The sequence below is a fragment of the Salvelinus alpinus genome, chromosome 35 (assembly GCF_045679555.1).
Source record: "Salvelinus alpinus chromosome 35, SLU_Salpinus.1, whole genome shotgun sequence".
Taxonomy (NCBI): Eukaryota; Metazoa; Chordata; class Actinopteri; order Salmoniformes; family Salmonidae; genus Salvelinus; species Salvelinus alpinus.
The window spans coordinates 3,043,927-3,062,156 of NC_092120.1; the positions used below are offsets into that span (position 1 = coordinate 3,043,927).

Sequence of the window (18,230 nt, forward strand, 5' to 3'; positions counted from 1 at the left end):
ATTGAGAAAAGTAGGCTACAACGTGTTCAACGTTTGACACGACTATGGTTTGACAGCTTCACATTATTATTCGTATACATATATTTTTACGCAACTCACCATATGTGATGTAACATTTAATATACACACTGTTCAGTCAGATTAGAGAGGAATCTAGTCGATTTAAAAACTCAACGTTTAGGTAGCATACTACCATAGCGGTTAAGAGCTTTAGGCCAGTAACCAAAAAGTCGCAGGTTCGAATCCCCGAGCCGGCAAGGTGGAAAGATCTGCCGTTCTGCCCTTGAGCAAGGCAGTTAACCCCCAACAATATCTGTTCCCCGTGCGCCGATGACGAGTGAGGCAGAACACACTCGGGTAGGGTAGTGTTTAATGCGGAAGATACATTTCAGTTGAACGCATTCAATTGTGCAACTGAATAGGTATCCCAGTTACCATAAAATAATTATATATTTTAAATGTTTTTTCCCCAGAGATATTATTTTACACTGGGAAATTAGATTAGTTAAATTCGCTATTACATTGAGATCGTGTGTAACTACAATGGAGGGATGATGATTCATCAATCAAAATGTGGTCTCAGACGGTTTTCATCCATGGGGTTTCCACAGAGGCACGCATCATATCTCACGTAGCCCAGCAGCCGGATGCTCTGCAGAACACTAGCCCAGATAGTCACGTGCTGCAGCATGTGGAATTTTAGAGCAGTACTCAGATTTTTCCATCAAATTATGCAAACTAACGACTTTGCCATTAATGATCCGTTATTATGGTTATGGTTCCGTGTGTGAAAATAATATAAAATACTAATTTAAATTTCTGTCCATAAAAAAACAAACATTCGTAGCATATTTTGATTATATTTCTAAATACTCTTGCATATTGATGCATCATCAGGCTCCCGAGTGGCGCAGTGGTCTAAGGCACTACAGACACCATGGTTCGATTCCAGGCTATATCACAACTGGCCGTGATTGGGAGTCCCGTAGGGCGACGCACAATTGGCGCCATGTTTGTCCGGTGTAGGCTGTCATTGTAAATAAGAATTTGTTCATAATTGACTTGCCTAGTTAAATAAAAGTTACATCTTTAAAAAATCTGCAGAAAAATCTGCAGAAACTGGGGATGTCGCCAAACCATGGGAGGATCCCAATATCCTCCCATGGTTTGGCAACATCCCCAGTTTCTCTATGGTTTCCATAGCAGCCGTGCCCCAGCAAAAGATAATGTGACGTCATGTTTCCAGGGCGATTAGACCAATGCTCGTGTCACGTGTCTGCTATAAATTCGGAAATCCGTACTCACAGTTTGCACAGACACTGCAGCATCTCCCCTCAAGGTAGGCATGAACGACAAAAGGGGTTATTATACAACAATAATTGTAATACTTATTGCTTAATATGTGGCTTTGTGTTTTTTGAATGCCGTTGTAATGGTGTAGCAGTAGATACTTTTGAGCCTCTCCTTTCTCTTTAACATTACAAAGCCAGGAAATAAATGATGGAGGCGGGGAAAAGATGCGCCCATGGCCTTGTGTAATAATTCGCGTTTCTGTACAACAATTTCTGAAAATATAACGTGTAGTTTGCTAACTAATGCATAGCACGTACAAATCTTGTTTATTAAGACACGAGTTGAGCATTTAGTGAGAACAACAAGATAATGCATTATTCATTCATTAGAAGGCAAAATGTGCCGAGGTTACGTGACACTGTAGTTTGAACGATGATGCATTTTGCGGAAGACTGTTGACAACGAATACTGTGGCTTCATGCAACGTCTAGATTATGTCTTCATGAACCTAAATAGTTGTATCAAATGGTCGGTGTAAATCAAGAGTTCTGGCATAGATGACTACAGGAAATCCCAGAAATGTTGCTCTAGCTAGCTACGTGCCTCACCACATACTCATGATGAATTCTTTTGATTGCGTCATGGCATTCTAGAACGTTACCGTCGAAATGATAAATCTAAACAAAAAAATGTAGCAAAATTGAGCCGGGGATGAGATTAATGATAATTGAAGATTAATTGTATTGTTCCAGTGATGTTCTTTCTCTGAAGGTGGAAGCAATGGTGCGGTGTGTCGCATCAATGTGCCTACCGATTAGGTTACTCTTTCCGAATTGTTGCAAATTGTATTAGTTGCTAAAATATACATACTTTAATCAAGATGTCAACCGTTTGCAAAGACAGGAACAACAGGTTTCGGCTCGGTGTCACTATGGAGGATGGAGAGGCAGCCATCTCCAGACTATGGGCCTTTTTCATCACTGCGATGGTGAAGGTCATATCATACTGTAAGGTCATTTTACAGACCCGGCCTATTTTCCAGGAGATGCCATAAAGAGTGACTGATTCCCTGCTGCTTTAGTTGCCTCACTCATAAAACACTTATTATCATTTTCTGGATATAAAATTATTCCTCATCTAAAAGGACAGAAAAATGGCATGTTAGAAATGTTGAAATAATTATATATTTCAAAATGAAGTGATTTTAAAGTAAAAATATGTAATGCACATCATCATCAGTAAACTGCTCATTTATCTAGTTTGGCCTGCTGATATTTATGCACACTGTGTCAATTATCATTCTGGAAGAATAACTGCTAATGACATTGATTGCATAGGCCTAATGTAAACAAGCTGATGATGTACTGGTTAGGTCGTGTGACTATAAATAAGGCCTAGTCCTATTTTCCTGCTTGAACGTGCCTGCAGCTGACTCAATGGCCGTGTTCGAGTTAATCAAAACTGTGATGTATCATGGGAAAATTGAGACTGACTGACTGATTTACAAATAATATTGAATAGTTATATATGATGCAAGTTAATCAGCCAGTCTCGACTTTCCTTTAAAGTCGCCTGCAATGTCGAACACGGCCAGTCTCTTCCTGGGTAAAAAGAGGTGGTTCCCTCAAACTCTACTCCCTCTCTCTGACCTGCTCAATGCGCTTTCCTTTTTTTGGTATGCACTTACCATCACCTTGAGGTTACCATGGAGATATTTCCCCCACCATTATTTACAGTACATGTGTGTGAAGAATCATATCAGTGTGTTCTTTATACCTGTATTGTTAGTGTCTGGTTTTGTCCAGACAAAGCTGACTACGTTAGTCTATTACTAGGCCTTGATGATGTGATATTTAGTGGCGTGAGTTGACTGGCTGTCTGCAGTGAGGGCAGTCATGTGACAGTAAAGAGGCAAGGTGCTGAGGCTGGCTGGTCCTGAGGCTTGTAGAGGAGGACTGGATATCATGCTGCTCTCTGATGACAGCTGTCCAACCATATTAGACTGATAACATTCTCAGATGAGAACCAGTAGGCTATACAGAGGTTAATTTTATGTATTTGAGATTAGCCCACATACTATAGTTTAGCTGCAGGCAATAAGATCTGATTATTTCCAAACAAATCAGAATGATCTTGAAAAACATGCTTTTGACCATAAGTGGATTTCTTTTAGGTAATCATGTTTGATGTTTCATAAATACACAAAAGGTTTGATACATTGATTTACTGAAAATAATATTCTAGATGTAGGTTTGTGTGAGACTTAATGTAGTTTATTTTCCAAAGGGGCGTGGCAGTCAGTGAGCAGGTTGAATGGTGAGTACTGAGCTGTGTCTTCAGTCTCTAGTATCAGGGCCTGCCCCTCATGGCTCAGGTCTCAACAGTGGAAAACTACTGAGCTACAATCAATACAAGACATGCCTGGGAATGTAGAAAATGCCAGTGAGAGGGTGTGTGTGAGGCAGCACGTTTTCATTCTCTCTCTCTGCTGAGGTTAAGACAGCTTGTAGAGGTCAACAGAGGTTACAGTGTGCTCTCTCTCTCTCTATGCAAGTGACAACACTGGTTGATAGTATATTTGTTGTTATTACATTGTAAATCTATATATTATTACCTACAATTACTCAGCCTGCCTCTTGCATCATATTTGCCTGGTTGTGTGTCATTCTTCCTGTGTGCAGCACACTAAATGGACGTGGTGGTATGACACAGCACTTCCTCAAAATGGCTCCCAGGCTCTGCTAACAGGAATGGTCTCCATCTGCCTCATCCCTCAACACAGCCGCACACAGGTTTTTGCTTTGTTTCTTGATTGCCAGCATTTTTGTGAATACCGTAGTAAAAGGCCAACTCGTTCATAAACGCTTCCATATTGAGACGCTCCCACACTGCACCCACTTTATTTTTGTCCCATTGTCTGGGACATTTTCTGCCTGAGTGGGTATCTGTATGCCCCTGGGGTGAATGACCCACTTACTACAGGCACCCTGTTTCTCCCCAGTAATTGGGTTGGTGCTGTAGCTGTGTACCATTGCCTGTCTGGGTGAGTGGAGGGGTGGACGGCTACACCCCAACAGAGGAGTAGCCCCACAGCACTTGATTGATTGGCTAGACAGACTTGGAACAGACAACTACCATGGTGGATGTTTGAAACAAAGTACTCATTATTGAGATTTGTTCCCCCAGGCATTTTGAATACTTTGCTATGAAATATTATTGGTATGATGGTCAATACACCTAGGGATATGACGGTCAGGTCATGGAATTTTGGATGGCGGTTATTGGTCAACCAAATGACCGCTGTCACCAGAATAGATATAAGACTCACATTTTATCCTCGTCTCCTGACTGGTATGTTCTGCTGATGGGAGGGGGGAATCACCTAGGCAACCAAAGATTAGTTTGCTACAGCATCTTGCTTGTTTCAGAAAGGAGCAACAAAGTTGAATTAAGTTGTAGAGTCCATGTTACAGCAGAAACAGAGTCAACCGCATGAATGCCCAGCTCTCCTGTTTTCAGTCAGCTGTTTTTTCCACACACCAAAACATTTAAATGTATATACAGTACCAGTCAAAGGTTTGGACACACCTACTCATTCAAGGGTTTTCTTTATTTTTACTATTTTCTACATTGTTGAATAACAGTGAAGACATCAACACTATACAATAACACATATGGAATCATGTAGTAACCAACAACGTGTTGAACAAATCCAAATATATTTTAAATTTGAGATTCTTCAAGGTAGCCACCCTTTGCCTTGACAGCTTTGCACACTCTTGGCATTCTCTCAACCATCTTCATGAGGTAGTCACCTGGAATGCATTTCAATTAACATGTGTGCCTTGTTTGTATTTGTATTTATTATGGATCCCCCATTAGCTGCTGCCAAAGCAGCAGCTATTCTTCCTGTGGTCCAGCAAAATTAAGGCATTTTATACAGTTTTAAAAAATATTACAATATATTCACAGATTTTACAATACACTGTGTGCCCTCAGGCCCCTACTCCATCACTACCACACATCTACAGTACTAAATCCATGTGTATGTTATCGTGTGTGTGTATGCATGTGTTTGTGTTGCTTCACAGTCCCCGCTGTTCCAAAAGGTGTTTTATCTGGGTTTTTTTTATCTAATTGTACTGCTTGTGTCAGTTACTTGATGTGGAATAGAGTACCATGTAGTCATGGTTCTATGTAGTACTGTGTTCCTCTCATAGTCTGTTCTGGACTTGGGGACTGTGAAGAGACCTCTTGTGGCATGTCTCATGTGGTATGCATGGGTGTCCGAGCTGTGTGTCAGTAGTTTAAACAGACAGCTTAGTGCATTCAACATATCAATACCTCTCATAAATAAAAGTAGTGATGAAGTCAATCTCTCCTCCACTTTCAGCCAGGAGAGATTGACATGCATATTATTAATATTAGCTCTCTGTGTACATCCAAGGGCCAGCTCTAATGCCCTGTTCTGAGCCAATTGAAATTTTCCTAACTCCTAAAAAGTTAATTTGTGGAATTTCTTTCTTTCTTAATGAGTTTGAGCCAATTAGTTGTGTAGCGACAAGGTAGAGGTGGTATACAGAAGATGGCCCTATTTGGTAAAAGACCAAGTCCATATTATGACAAAACTGCTCAAATAAGCAGAGAAATGACAGTCCATTACTTTAAGACATGAAACTGTCTCATGTGGACCGCCAATGGAATGGAAGACCCAGAGTTACCTCTGCTGCAGAAGGTAAGTTCATTAGAGTTAACTGCACCTTAGATTGCAGACCAAATAAATGCTTCACGGAGTTCAAGTAAGAGACACATCTCAACATCAACTGTTCAGAGGAGACTGCGTGAATCAGGCCTTCATGGTCGAATTGCTGCAAAGAAACCACTACTAAAAGACATCAATAGGAAGAGACTTGCTTTGGCCAAGAAACACGAGCAATGGACATTAGACCGGTGGAAATCTGTTTTTTGGTCTGATGAGTCCAAAATTGACATTTTTGGTTCCAAACACCCATGTCTTTGTGAGACAGAGAGTAGGTGAACGGATGATCTCTGCATGTGTGGTTCCCGCCGTGACGCATGGGGGAGGTGTGGGGGTGCTTTGCTGGTGACACAGTCAGTGATTTATTTAGAATTCAAGAGACAATTAACCAGCATGGCTACCACAGCATTCTGCAGTGATACGCCATCCCATCTGGTTTGCCTTAGCGGGAGTATCATTTGTTTTTCAACAGGACAATGATCCAACACACCTCCAGGCTGTGTAAGGACTATTTGACCAAGGAGGGTGATGGAGTGCTGCATCAGATGATCTGGCCTCCACAATCACCCGACCTCAACCCAATTGAGATGGTTTGGGATGAGTTGGACTGCAGAGTGACGGAAAAGCAGCCAACAAGTGCTCAGCATATGTGGGAACTCCTTCAAGACTGTTGAAAAAGCATTCCAGGTGACTACCTCATGAAGGTGGTTGAGAGAATGCCAAGAGTATGCAAAGCTGTCATTTTTGTTTGTTTAATACTTTTTTGGTTACTACATCATTCCATATGTTTTTTTCATAGTTTTGATGTCTTCACTATTCTACAATGTAGAAAATATGAAAAACCCTTGAATGAGTAGGTGTGTCTAACTTTTGACTGGTACTGTATATATTTTTTATGCTTATGAAGGTTATTTTATTTTCATGACCGTCTTCATCAATAACCATCGGTTCAACGTTATACAGTAATTGTGCCAGCCCTAAAAAATACCATGGCTCATGCTCAATCTTTTGCTTGAATGACACAATCAGAAAAACATGGGCCTACTCTTTTCAGTGTTTGGAACTTGATCATGGGGTGTTGGTATGGAGATGTTAATTTTCACCTGACGTTGTGTGTCCGTTTTCAGTAGAACAGGCAGATAATTGATTGAGGTTGAGTCAGAAGCAGAGGTGGATCCTATAGGCCTGTATAAACACAGTGGCCATTTGTCTGTGCTAAGAGTCACCACCATGTTGCCACCAGCCTGCGCCTGTTGAATTCCTCCACAGTTCAGCTCTTAATTGAAGGTCGTTTGACATCTTGAGGCATCCAGGACACAAGTCCAGTATTGATTGGTCCCCTCGACAAAGGATTATATTTGTCAGCCCACTTGCGTACTCTTGAGACCAAAAGAGGGGTGGTAGTACTTCAGACAATAGTACACACAGACACAATAACAGAACCCACTGACATTTTCTTTTGTAGACCACAGCAGCCTTGACAAGACAGGCGTGAGGCTTGTCTACTCTGTTTTTCTCAAGAAACAAAATGAAGGTGATAGAACTAGTGCAGTGGACTTGATATGTGGATTGGACCATACTGCAGCTGAAGGGGGAGAGAGGGAAGGTGTGAACAGAATATAAAGGAGGGAGGAATGTGAGAACCCGATACTAACATGGAGCCTTCTCTGACTGCCTCTCAGCCTGCTTGCCTGTATCACTAATGGCTGGGTCAATTTATGATGCCTGTGTGGCAAGGAGAATTGAATATGGCCTGACAGTCAAACTTGATGACATCTTTTTAATGTACTAATCCAAACTTTCAATGTTACTGAAAATTTCAAGCTCCAGACTAGTACTTTTAATTCCCCACTGGTGCAGTGAATGGAGTTGAGGCACAGATGCCATGCATTTGTAGTCAGTGTGACTGCATTATGTGAGGAGGATTCACTGTGAGCTTGGCCCAGTCGGCTCATTATTGGCCAGTCAATCCAGGCAGCATACGCAGTGCATTCTGGGGCTCTTTAAAAAGACCACAGGCTGGAGGAACAGGCAGATTAGGATAAGCCATCTGGGTAAATTGCGGTGCAGTGGGAGCCACACACACAGGCATACAGGCACACAAACTCACACAGGCACAGATTATCAAGTTGTCTAACGTTACACCAACCAGATGCAAGGGCAATCTTGTGTGTCATTTCAAAGACTGCGCTAAATCCTACCTTGCTGCTGCACAGCAGTCTTACATAGAGGCCTGCAAGCTGTGGAGAGGGGAGTCCTAAGGAGTTTTTTGACTTATTGCTCATAGGAGGATACTACAGATTCTAAGCATATTCAGTAAGGTACTTGACCTTATGACACTAGTCCAATTAAATATGTAGCCTATGTAGTGTTGCATAGCTTACTACACTTAGTTAACCAGGTAAATAAATCATCTATTGAGGATATTTTTTAATTTTACCTTTATTTAACTAGGCAAGTCAGTTAAGAACAAATTCTTATTTTCAATGATGGCCTAGGAACAGTGGGTTAACTGCCTTGTTCATATGTTGCTTTTGCATAACCCTCACGTTATAGCCTACACCCAGACAGTTTGAAACGGGTGCTAGACATTAGACAACCGGACAATCCGTTGGAAAAGCCTATTTATAGCTATTTTGAGTTGATTGTCTAAAGTGTTGCTTCGATTGGTTTGAGGTGTTTTAGCCCCAAGGGCTTTGTCCGTACTAGTCTAGCCTAATGCTCGGAGAGTTCAGTACTAGTTCTGTCCCGTGTATGGATTGTTTCTGTGCTTCCATTTCGGTGACCCTCCACTCAGAGTGGAAAAGCTAATGGAGGATAACTGGGACTCCCTTCATATAGGGTCATGGCTAGAAGGGATCCAGATTTTGTCAAATGAACATCAGATTTGACTATTCGTAACTGATTAGGAAAGCTTGCGCAGCAGGTTAGGAGAATTAGGTTACGGTAAGGGAAAGGATTAGAGTTGTAAAATAAATCTACTTTTGATGTTAATTTGACAAAAGCTGGATCCCTTCTAGCCATGACTCTAATATAGCCTATCTGTCCAGGGTTCTTCTTTGAACACTGTGTTAACAAACCTCCAGACGAGCTTCAATGCCATACAACTCTCCTTCCGTGGCCTCCAACTGCTCTTAAATGCAAGTAAAACTAAATGCATGCTCTTCAACCGATTGCTGCCTGCACCCGCCCGCCCGTCTAGCATCACTACTCTGGAAGGTTCTGAGTTAGAATATGTGGACAACTACAAATACCTAGGTGTCTGTTTAGACTGTAAACTCTCCTTCCAGACTCACATCAAACATCTCCAATCCAAAGTTAAATCTAGAATCAGCTTCCTATTTCACAACAAAACCTCCTTCACTCATGCTGCCAAACATACCCTCGTAAAACTGACTATCCTACCAATCCTTGACTTCGGCGACGTCATTTACAAAATAGCCTCCAACACTCTACTCAGCAAATTGGATGTAGTCTTTCACAGTGCCATCCGTTTTCTCACCAAAGCCCCAAATACTGCCCACCACTACGACCTATATGCTCTCGTTGGCTGCCCCTCGCTTCATATTCATCGCCAAACCCACTGGCTCCAGGTTATCTACAAGTCTCTGCTGGGTAAAGCCCCACCTTATCTCAGCTCACTGGTCACCATAGCAGCACCCACCCGTAGCACGCGCTCCAGCAGGTATATTTCACTGGTCATCCCCAAAGCCAACTCCTCCTTTGGCCGCCTTTCCTTCCAGTTCTCTGCTGCCAATGACTGGAACGAATTGCAAAAATCACTGAAGCTGGAGACTTATATCTCCCTCACTAACTTTAAGCATCAGCTGTCAGAGCAGCTCACCGATCATTGCACCTGTACACAGCTCATCTGTAAATAGCCCACCAACTACCTCATCCCCATATTGTTATTTTTTGGGGGCTCCTTTGCACCCCAGTATCTCTACTTACACATTCATCTTCTGCTCATCTATCACTCCAGTGTTAATGCTAAATTGTAATTATTTCACCATTATGGCCTATTTATTGCCTTACCTCCCTAATCTTACTACACTTGCACACACACTGTATATAGATTTTTCTATTGTGTCATTGACTGTACGTTTGTTTATCCCATGTGTAACTCTGTGTTATTGTTTGTGTCGAACTGCTTTGCTTTATCTTGGCCAGGTCGCAGTTGTAAATGAGAACTTGTTCTCAACTGGCCTACTTGGTTAAATAAAGGTGAAATAAATCAAATAAAAATAAAAGGTTACAGCGAGGCTAGGTTATGGCCTAATGATTTATCCTAACTTGAGAGAAGAAACAAACCACATTTACCTTTCCTTTGAACTGGACATGGTCATGGATTTTTTTTATATACCTAAATGTTATTTTAGTCCTGTTAGATTGGACCTAATTGGACCTCCATGTGCAGCCAAAATCCCTATCTGTCATCATGGCAGACTAGGACAAATCAATAGTCTCCTTTGTTGAAAAGAAAACAGTTTATTTTTCAGTTGAAATTGATTAATAATGAGTCTGTCATTTGCTTTATTGGTTTAAATGTCACATATAGAGCAAAGCAGATTATGGTAAATATGATGCATTGAAAGATCTATAGCCCAGGGCTATGACTTGTTTAAACAGCATTGTTTCTACATTGATATTCACAAGAGTTTGCCACATCAATTTCCAACAAACGTTTTCATCGATGCAAAATGAAGAAGCAGGAATTTCCTGATTGTTGCATCACTTTGTGTTAGCCAAAGGTAGTAACTTACTGTTTTGCAGTCCATCCTCCATCACGTACCTGACATTGATGTTATTGGCCAACTGTATTTTGCAAGTTTTGCCTCAAAAGTGTTCAAACCTCTCCCGACCTCATATTACCTTCAGATTGCTAACCAACACTTGTTTTGCTAGGCTACATAATTTGGTTGAACATTTATCTTTGGCTTGCTCAAACAGTATGTAAAGACAGAGTTAAACTATAACGCCTTATTTGTCTCAGCTGTAATAACTTGCTTTGTTGTTACAGGAAGTGTCTCATATCTATCTTGTTCACACACAAATCTGCTTCCTGTGTCTCTGGCTAATGGTCCCTTCCTCCACAAAAATATCTCTGTTTGACTCCTCTCCCTCTCCAGTCCTTATAGGGCTGATGAGGTTACATGCTTGACTATGTTCCAACCCTCCCTCTTTTTTGTTTAGTAGACATGTCTGTCTCTCTTACATAACCAATAGCCTATCTCAGTGTCTTTAGAAACCTCAACATGCTCCTGCACAGCCACTCACTCTGTCAGAAATACCACACATGCAGCAGCTTGCCCATAAAGTAATGTGCATATGATCACAATACAGATTGTCACTGAAAACTAGGCACTACCCAAGGCTCATATTTATACGTTTCCAGGCAAGTTGAGCTGAGAACAGAAAGGCATGTCTGTGTCCAATCCTCCAATATGGACCATTGGAGAAGTCAAAGTAGACAAATAGCCTAGTCTCCTATTAAACCAGAAGGTTAAAGTGGAAGGCTGTGTTTTGTCATTCCTTACACACCGTAGCCTCTGGAAAGTAATGAGACTGGCCTGGCACCACAGGCCTTCAGGCTGGTAATACAGTGAGAGCTAACATTGCGGAGGACAGGAGAGCTACTGATTTATATCCCCTGTGGATTCAGACAGGTTACAAGGGAGGAGCCCAGAACCCAGTGTTTGTTTCATACTGGGCTGGTTTCCCCTGGAGTCTACAGAAAGGAAGTCCTCTGAATAGGAAGTCTGGGCCTGTTGCTTCAGTTCCTCAAGTCTCTGGTCTCTGTCTGGCATGTTAAACAGGCCTGGAGACAATGGAGCCTTCCATAGCCAAGTTAGGGACACAAATCTAGCCTACACCTCCCAGCACAAGGCCACCTAGGCCTGCACTACATAGCAGAACAAGTGTTTGACTTAGCTAACTGCAGTTATATAACTGGACAAATAAACTTTTGCACTACTTTCTCTGCTGTTATAGAAAAAAAGATTGATTGCAGATTCTAGGCACTGTGCTCTGTGAGAATAGACGGCGTGGAAAACTTCAGTGTTAGTTAGGCCTACCCTCTTTGTGAAAGCTGTACATTTGCAAGACTGCTGTTTCTACAGGGAGAGACACTTTTGTTGCAATACGCTTCCTAATGTTTTCTAATGTCTTCTTGTTTCAGGTTCACCACTACAACCCAATCAACAGCAACTATGTCAGACCTCTGTGTTGGAATCAACGGGTGGGTATTACATTCACCTCTAATATACAAATTGTTGCATATTTATCAGAAAAGGTGTTAAACACTGCCATTCAAAAAATGGGAAATGACTCATGTGCACCAACAGAAGATATCCAGCCCCAGTTAAGACTAGTTATGTAATAATAACAGGCTATGAAGCAATATAAAGGTGCAAAGCAATTGCAAAACACACTGAAAGCTCTATGGTGTAAGTCACATTTGGGAGCAGCAAACAATGAACACTGAACAGACATTGGTCGTTTTCCTATGGGTATCTGTCGGCCCCCACAGAGCTTGTGGTTGTCATCAGGGGCCAGTTGCACCAGTTGGGTGTTAAAGAAGTTGGCCTTAAATGCTAGTTCGGGCGTAGCTACGTCCAACTTTGGGATCAGAATTTAGTCGTAGCTAAGTCCGGCGTAAGCAATGGCCGTTCATGAGATTTGATGCTTCATACTGATGGTTGCTAGGCTGTTACCATCATCGTGCGTCACGCTCGTCGTTAGGTGGAAGAGAGGAGGACCAAGGCGCAGCGTGGTAAATGTTCATGATGAAGAATTTTAATGATGATCCAACAAACAGAACACTGACAAAATACAAAACGACGTGAACAAATGAACGAAAACAATACCGTGTGGCGAACAAACACAGACACGGCAACAATCACCCACAAACAAACAGTGAAAACAGGCAACCTTAATATGGTTCCCAATCAGAGACAATGACAAACACCTGCCTCTGATTGAGAACCATATTAGGCCAAACAATAAACCTAACATACAAAAACATAACATAGAATGCCCACCCAGCTCACGTCCTGACCAACTAAACAAAGACTGAACAAAGGAAATAAGGTCAGGAACGTGACATCGTGACAGTTCTGAACTTTGCGAGGCATGTCCCATCACTTCGCAAAGCCCACCGCTATGCATGCATGTTTTCTAAACCACATCTGGATGGGTCAATCAATAATTACTGTGGGAATGAATATCACTAAATTACGAAAATATTGGAATAAATTAATTGAAATACTTTAAAGTAACGATGTGTGTGGTCAACTATAATTTCATCACCGTTATGATTGGGACAGCGCCATCTCACTGCTTTGAGACAAGCATGGGGACTCGTCTTGATAATTAATGAATGTCAGATTTTTGTTTTCACTGTATCTCCATTTGGATATTTGGTGACAATTAGGCTGGGAAAATGTTACCCAGTTGAGGTGAGTGTTCATGATGATAATCTTTAGTCTAGTTTGCTCATCTAATAGTGTTATCAGAACATTTTGCTAGCATGTTATGTAGCCTACACTGGCCTAGTATAACAGGGGGGTTATTTTTGCTCTTCACTGGCGTAGTAGCCAAGGCTATATCCCCATGAAAAGCCTTTGACTTGTCTGATCAATCAATGTGATTTTGTTTCACAGAATCTCTGTTGTATACAGTATTTGGTTATTTGATCTCTGGTTGGGCAAATAAGTGGAGGTTGCAGCTCAGCTATTCATTTGCTAATATCTGATCAGACACATTCAGCATGGTCTGTAACATAAGTCAAGTGTATTATTGACTCACTCATAGGAAACTCCAAAAGCCCGCAGAGGTTGTGAAATATGAACACGAGACTCGCATCCTTTTGAAAATATAGATTTTCAGAGCATGTCATGAAAGAAGATTCCCAATTTAACGCCTGCTCCCTACTAGGTGTAGAATCTCTGCCAGGCATAGCTCATAGAAGGGCGGTGTAACAGGTATCATTTTTAGGTCCAGCATAGAGCATGTTTTACCTTGGACGTAGAGTTACGACCAACTTGTGCAACCGGCGCCAGAAGGTGTGGTGTTGAGGGGAGTCAGTAGTGTTAGATGGGAAGAGGAGGACAGCACTGTGAACAGATAATGAGGATTACACTGTAAACCAGCACCCCAAGGAAAGCACGCCAACGCACGTACAACAGAGTCACACGACTAAGTACACACACATTTCTTCACTCACCACATGATGTGTAAATCCTAACTCAAAACATTTTCATTTAGCATCATCTGGAATTTTTCACAGCAGTCCCAATACACAGAGGCCGGACAAGGGAATTTTAGAACGTTTTTAGGGGAGCAATACCATGTCGCCCTTCGTCTGTGTACTGAATCCAGCTCTTCCCTCTCTCTGTCCAGATTTGGCCGTATTGGCCGCCTGGTCCTCAGGGCCTGCCTGCAGAAGGGAATCAAAGTTGTTGCCATCAACGATCCCTTCATCGACCTGCAGTACATGGTGAGCTGAGTCACTCTCAGTCCCTCAACCAACAGCCTTCATACAATATGGCACCCTGCCATATTAATCAGAGGCCAGATCAAGCTACCTGTGTGCTTATGTGGTAGTATTTATTGTAAAAACGCACCAATTACCCCATCATGTGTAATGAACTGATAACCTTGATGTTCTCTGACATTTTCTTTCTCCACAGGTTTACATGTTCAAGTATGACTCCACCCACGGCCGTTACAAAGGTGAGGTGAGCATGGAGGACGGGAAGCTGATTGTGGACGACCACTCCATCTCCGTATTCCAGTGGTGAGTGATGGCATCATCACGTGTGCTCGGGCGTGCTTGCCTGTGTGTGTGTGTGTGTGAGGGCCACTGGAACAGCGTTTCTGTACGTCTGAGTAAAGTTCCATTCTATGGGGCTAGGTTGATTTGGAATTGAGCGTGTGTGTGCCCCTTTCTCCCTGGCTCATAGAGTATTACCTCAGTGGTCTGTAACCCCTCTGGCCATTATCTCCTCAGTGTTGCTATCGGCCTTTGAGGGCTGGCTGCAAGGCCCAGCTGTCTGCAAGGCCCAGCTCACAGCGATAACACTGAGGCTTAAAGGAAATATTCACCCATTTTGAATGTTACTCCCAAAAGTTCCAACGGAATAGACATTTAAAATGTGTCTATGTACAGTGTTGTAACGATGTTCAAATAGTGAAAGTACAAAAGGGAAAATAACTAAACATAAATATGGTTGTATTTACAATGGTGTTTGTTCTTCACTGGTTGCCCTTTTCTTGTGGCAACAGGTCACAAATCTTGCTCCTGTGATGGCACACTGTGGTATATTACCCAATAGATATGGGAGTTTATCAAAATTGAATTTGTTTTCGAATTCTATGTGGGTCTGTGCAATCTGAGGGAAATATGTGTCTCTATGGTCATACATTTGGTAGGAGGTTAGGAAGTGCATCTCAGTTTCCACCTCATTATTTTGTGGGCAGTGTGCACATAGCTTGTCTTCTCTTGAGATCCATGTCTGCCTACGGCGGCCTCTCAATAGCAAGGCTATGCTCACTGAGTCTGTACATAGTCAAAGGCTTTCCTTAATATCTCTCTCTCCCCATTTAGTATGAAGCCCCATGAGATCCCATGGGGTAACGCCGGTGCCGACTACGTCGTTGAATCCACCGGAGTCTTCCTCAGCATTGACAAGGCCTCTGTAAGTAGCAGTACCCAGACAGACAGAAGACAGTGACACTCGTGTGTCCCCGTCAAGCACTGATAACTATAGCGCTCACCAAGGCCTTGCAACAGCCAAATAAGTAACCCTAATGTACTTTGTCAAAATAAAGCTATGAAACTCGAAAGACTTTATCAACAGTTCTCAAGTGTATTAGGACCAGTCAGATCCAGACACAAACATTCAATATGATGTATTAGATGTGCATGCAAGATTTGAGACTTTCTCAATGTGTTTTCTTTTCTGTTTTCACAGTCCCACATCCAGGGTGGTGCCAAGCGGGTGGTTGTGTCTGCCCCCTCCCCCGACGCCCCCATGTTCGTCATGGGAGTCAACGAGGACAAGTATGACCCCTCCAGCATGACCATCGTCAGGTGAGTCCCTTTATTCCTGACCAATACATGCATGATCAAAGGGCGAACTCTTCACAAGAATAGTCAACCTTTAATAACACTAGCATAATTGATTCATCTGAGTTGGTGACCTATTGTAATTCTCTCTGGTCATCCACAGCAATGCATCCTGCACCACTAACTGCCTGGCCCCCCTAGCTAAGGTCATCCACGACAACTTCGGCATCGAGGAGGCCCTCATGGTCAGTGTTTTTCTTCCATTAGACTGTCTTTCCATGCATCTTCATGACCAGTATGCAGGGAGCATCGGAATGTCTTTTTGTCCTGTGATCCATATTGACACATCCGCTGGCGCTATGGAACCCATGCTCATCTTTCCCTTTCTCTATCTCCTGTCCTCTCAGACCACAGTCCACGCCTACACCGCCACCCAGAAGACGGTGGACGGCCCCTCTGCCAAGGCATGGCGCGATGGCCGTGGTGCCCACCAGAACATCATCCCTGCCTCCACCGGAGCTGCCAAGGCTGTGGGCAAGGTCATCCCTGAGCTCAACGGGTCAGTAGTTTGAGTGTGTGTGTGTGTCACAGGAGGCTGGTTGGAATGAATGGAATGACATCAAACAATAACATTTCATTGACTCCATTCCAGCCATTATTATGAGCCATCCTCCCCTCAGCAGCCTCCTGTGGTGGGTGTGTTTGCATACATTTATGTGATTGTGCCTGCTACTTATCAAAGATGCTGAATGCAGATGTGTGCTTGACGAAAAATACTGCTTATATAAGTGCTGATGTGAGCCTTCTCTCTCTCTCTCTGTCAGCAAGCTGACTGGCATGGCCTTCCGTGTGCCCGTGGCTGACGTGTCAGTGGTGGACCTAACCTGCCGCCTGTCCCGGCCCGGCAGCTACGCTGAGATCAAGGCGGCTGTCAAGAAGGCCGCCGAAGGACCCATGAAGGGATACCTGGGATACACTGAGGACTCTGTAAGTTAATTACAAAATATGTATGTCAACATGAAAGATGAGCAGAGGTGGCAATAGAGCTCAATTTCACTGGAAATGATATGCAATTATAAGTTGTAGTTTAAAAGCAGGGCTCCTAGATTACATAGATCTCTGTATACTGCAGCTGTTCTGTTGGTGGGTTTCTCACTTTTCATATTTCCTGTCCCACCAGGTTGTGTCTTCGGACTTCATTGGAGACACCCACTCCTCCATCTTTGATGCTGGCGCCGGTATCTCCCTCAACGACAACTTTGTCAAACTCATTTCCTGGTAAGTTCCTCCCTTAGAATTAGAGTAAATATTCAATCATTCTTCATTCTAATTCTATAGTTCCTCCCCTGCTAACGCTGGACCCCTTTTTGGTTATTCTCAGCCCTCAACTAAACTATGACACCATCTCTGTCTGTTTCCCCAGGTATGACAACGAGTTCGGCTACAGCCACCGCGTCGCTGACCTGTTGCTGTACATGCATTCTAAGGAGTAACTTTCCGGCTCCAGAAGCTGGGATGGGACCACCCTCCTCTTTTACATGCACTCACACCCTCCAGTGTCACAACCCTAGCACCCCCAGCCCTCCACCACTCTCTACAACACAAATTAGTCTCTGTAGTAGGCTGTGTGTACGAGTATTTGTTTTTTCCTTTACGAAAAAGTCCCACTTTGAGACTGTTTTGACTTGACAGTATGAGTTTCTGTGTCTTCCCAGAACATTGCCGTAGATGTTTCCATACTGGCTGTTACCATGTAATATTGGTGTTAAACTAGAAATCTTTAAGAGTCAAGTGAGAAAGACAAGCTATTGTAACTAAAAAAATAATACTTCTGTAAAATCTTTACAAATATCTCTGTCTTGCCTTGTTGTTGTTCATGTTTCCTGTTTGCCAGTGTTATAAGAACATGTTTTCACACAATGGAAAATAAGTCGTCATCTGCATTCAAGATAATCAACAGGATGCAGAACATGAAGATGATGCATTATAAAGTGACAATTGTATGATAATGTGTTTGTACATGAATGACAGGATTAGACTTAATTTGATCTACATTTGCATTATTTGAAAATCACAGTTTTTGTGAAAATTATCTTGAAACAAATGCTA

General features: G+C 42.6%; 1 protein-coding gene across 3 annotated transcripts; it reads left to right on the plus strand.

The window, feature by feature from the left end:
* The first annotated feature begins 1,204 nt into the window (after nucleotides 1–1,204).
* Nucleotides 1,205–17,972, plus strand: gapdhs (glyceraldehyde-3-phosphate dehydrogenase, spermatogenic). Of its 3 annotated transcripts, XM_071384208.1 has the most exons (12): nucleotides 1,292–1,339; nucleotides 3,975–4,085; nucleotides 12,231–12,290; nucleotides 14,453–14,549; nucleotides 14,743–14,849; nucleotides 15,660–15,750; nucleotides 16,027–16,145; nucleotides 16,285–16,366; nucleotides 16,529–16,680; nucleotides 16,946–17,108; nucleotides 17,302–17,399; nucleotides 17,545–17,972. In XM_071384208.1, the coding sequence occupies exons 3-12, from the start codon at nucleotides 12,262–12,264 to the stop codon at nucleotides 17,612–17,614; spliced, it is 1,008 nt and encodes a 335-aa protein (XP_071240309.1). In that variant the 5' UTR covers nucleotides 1,292–1,339; nucleotides 3,975–4,085; nucleotides 12,231–12,261; the 3' UTR covers nucleotides 17,615–17,972. The 3 variants fall into 3 exon arrangements, with proteins under 3 accessions (XP_071240307.1, XP_071240309.1, XP_071240308.1); XM_071384206.1 differs by lacking the exon at nucleotides 3,975–4,085 and having other exon boundaries at nucleotides 1,205–1,339; XM_071384207.1 differs by lacking the exons at nucleotides 1,292–1,339; nucleotides 3,975–4,085 and adding an exon at nucleotides 4,422–4,450.
* The last annotated feature ends 258 nt before the right edge of the window (nucleotides 17,973–18,230 follow it).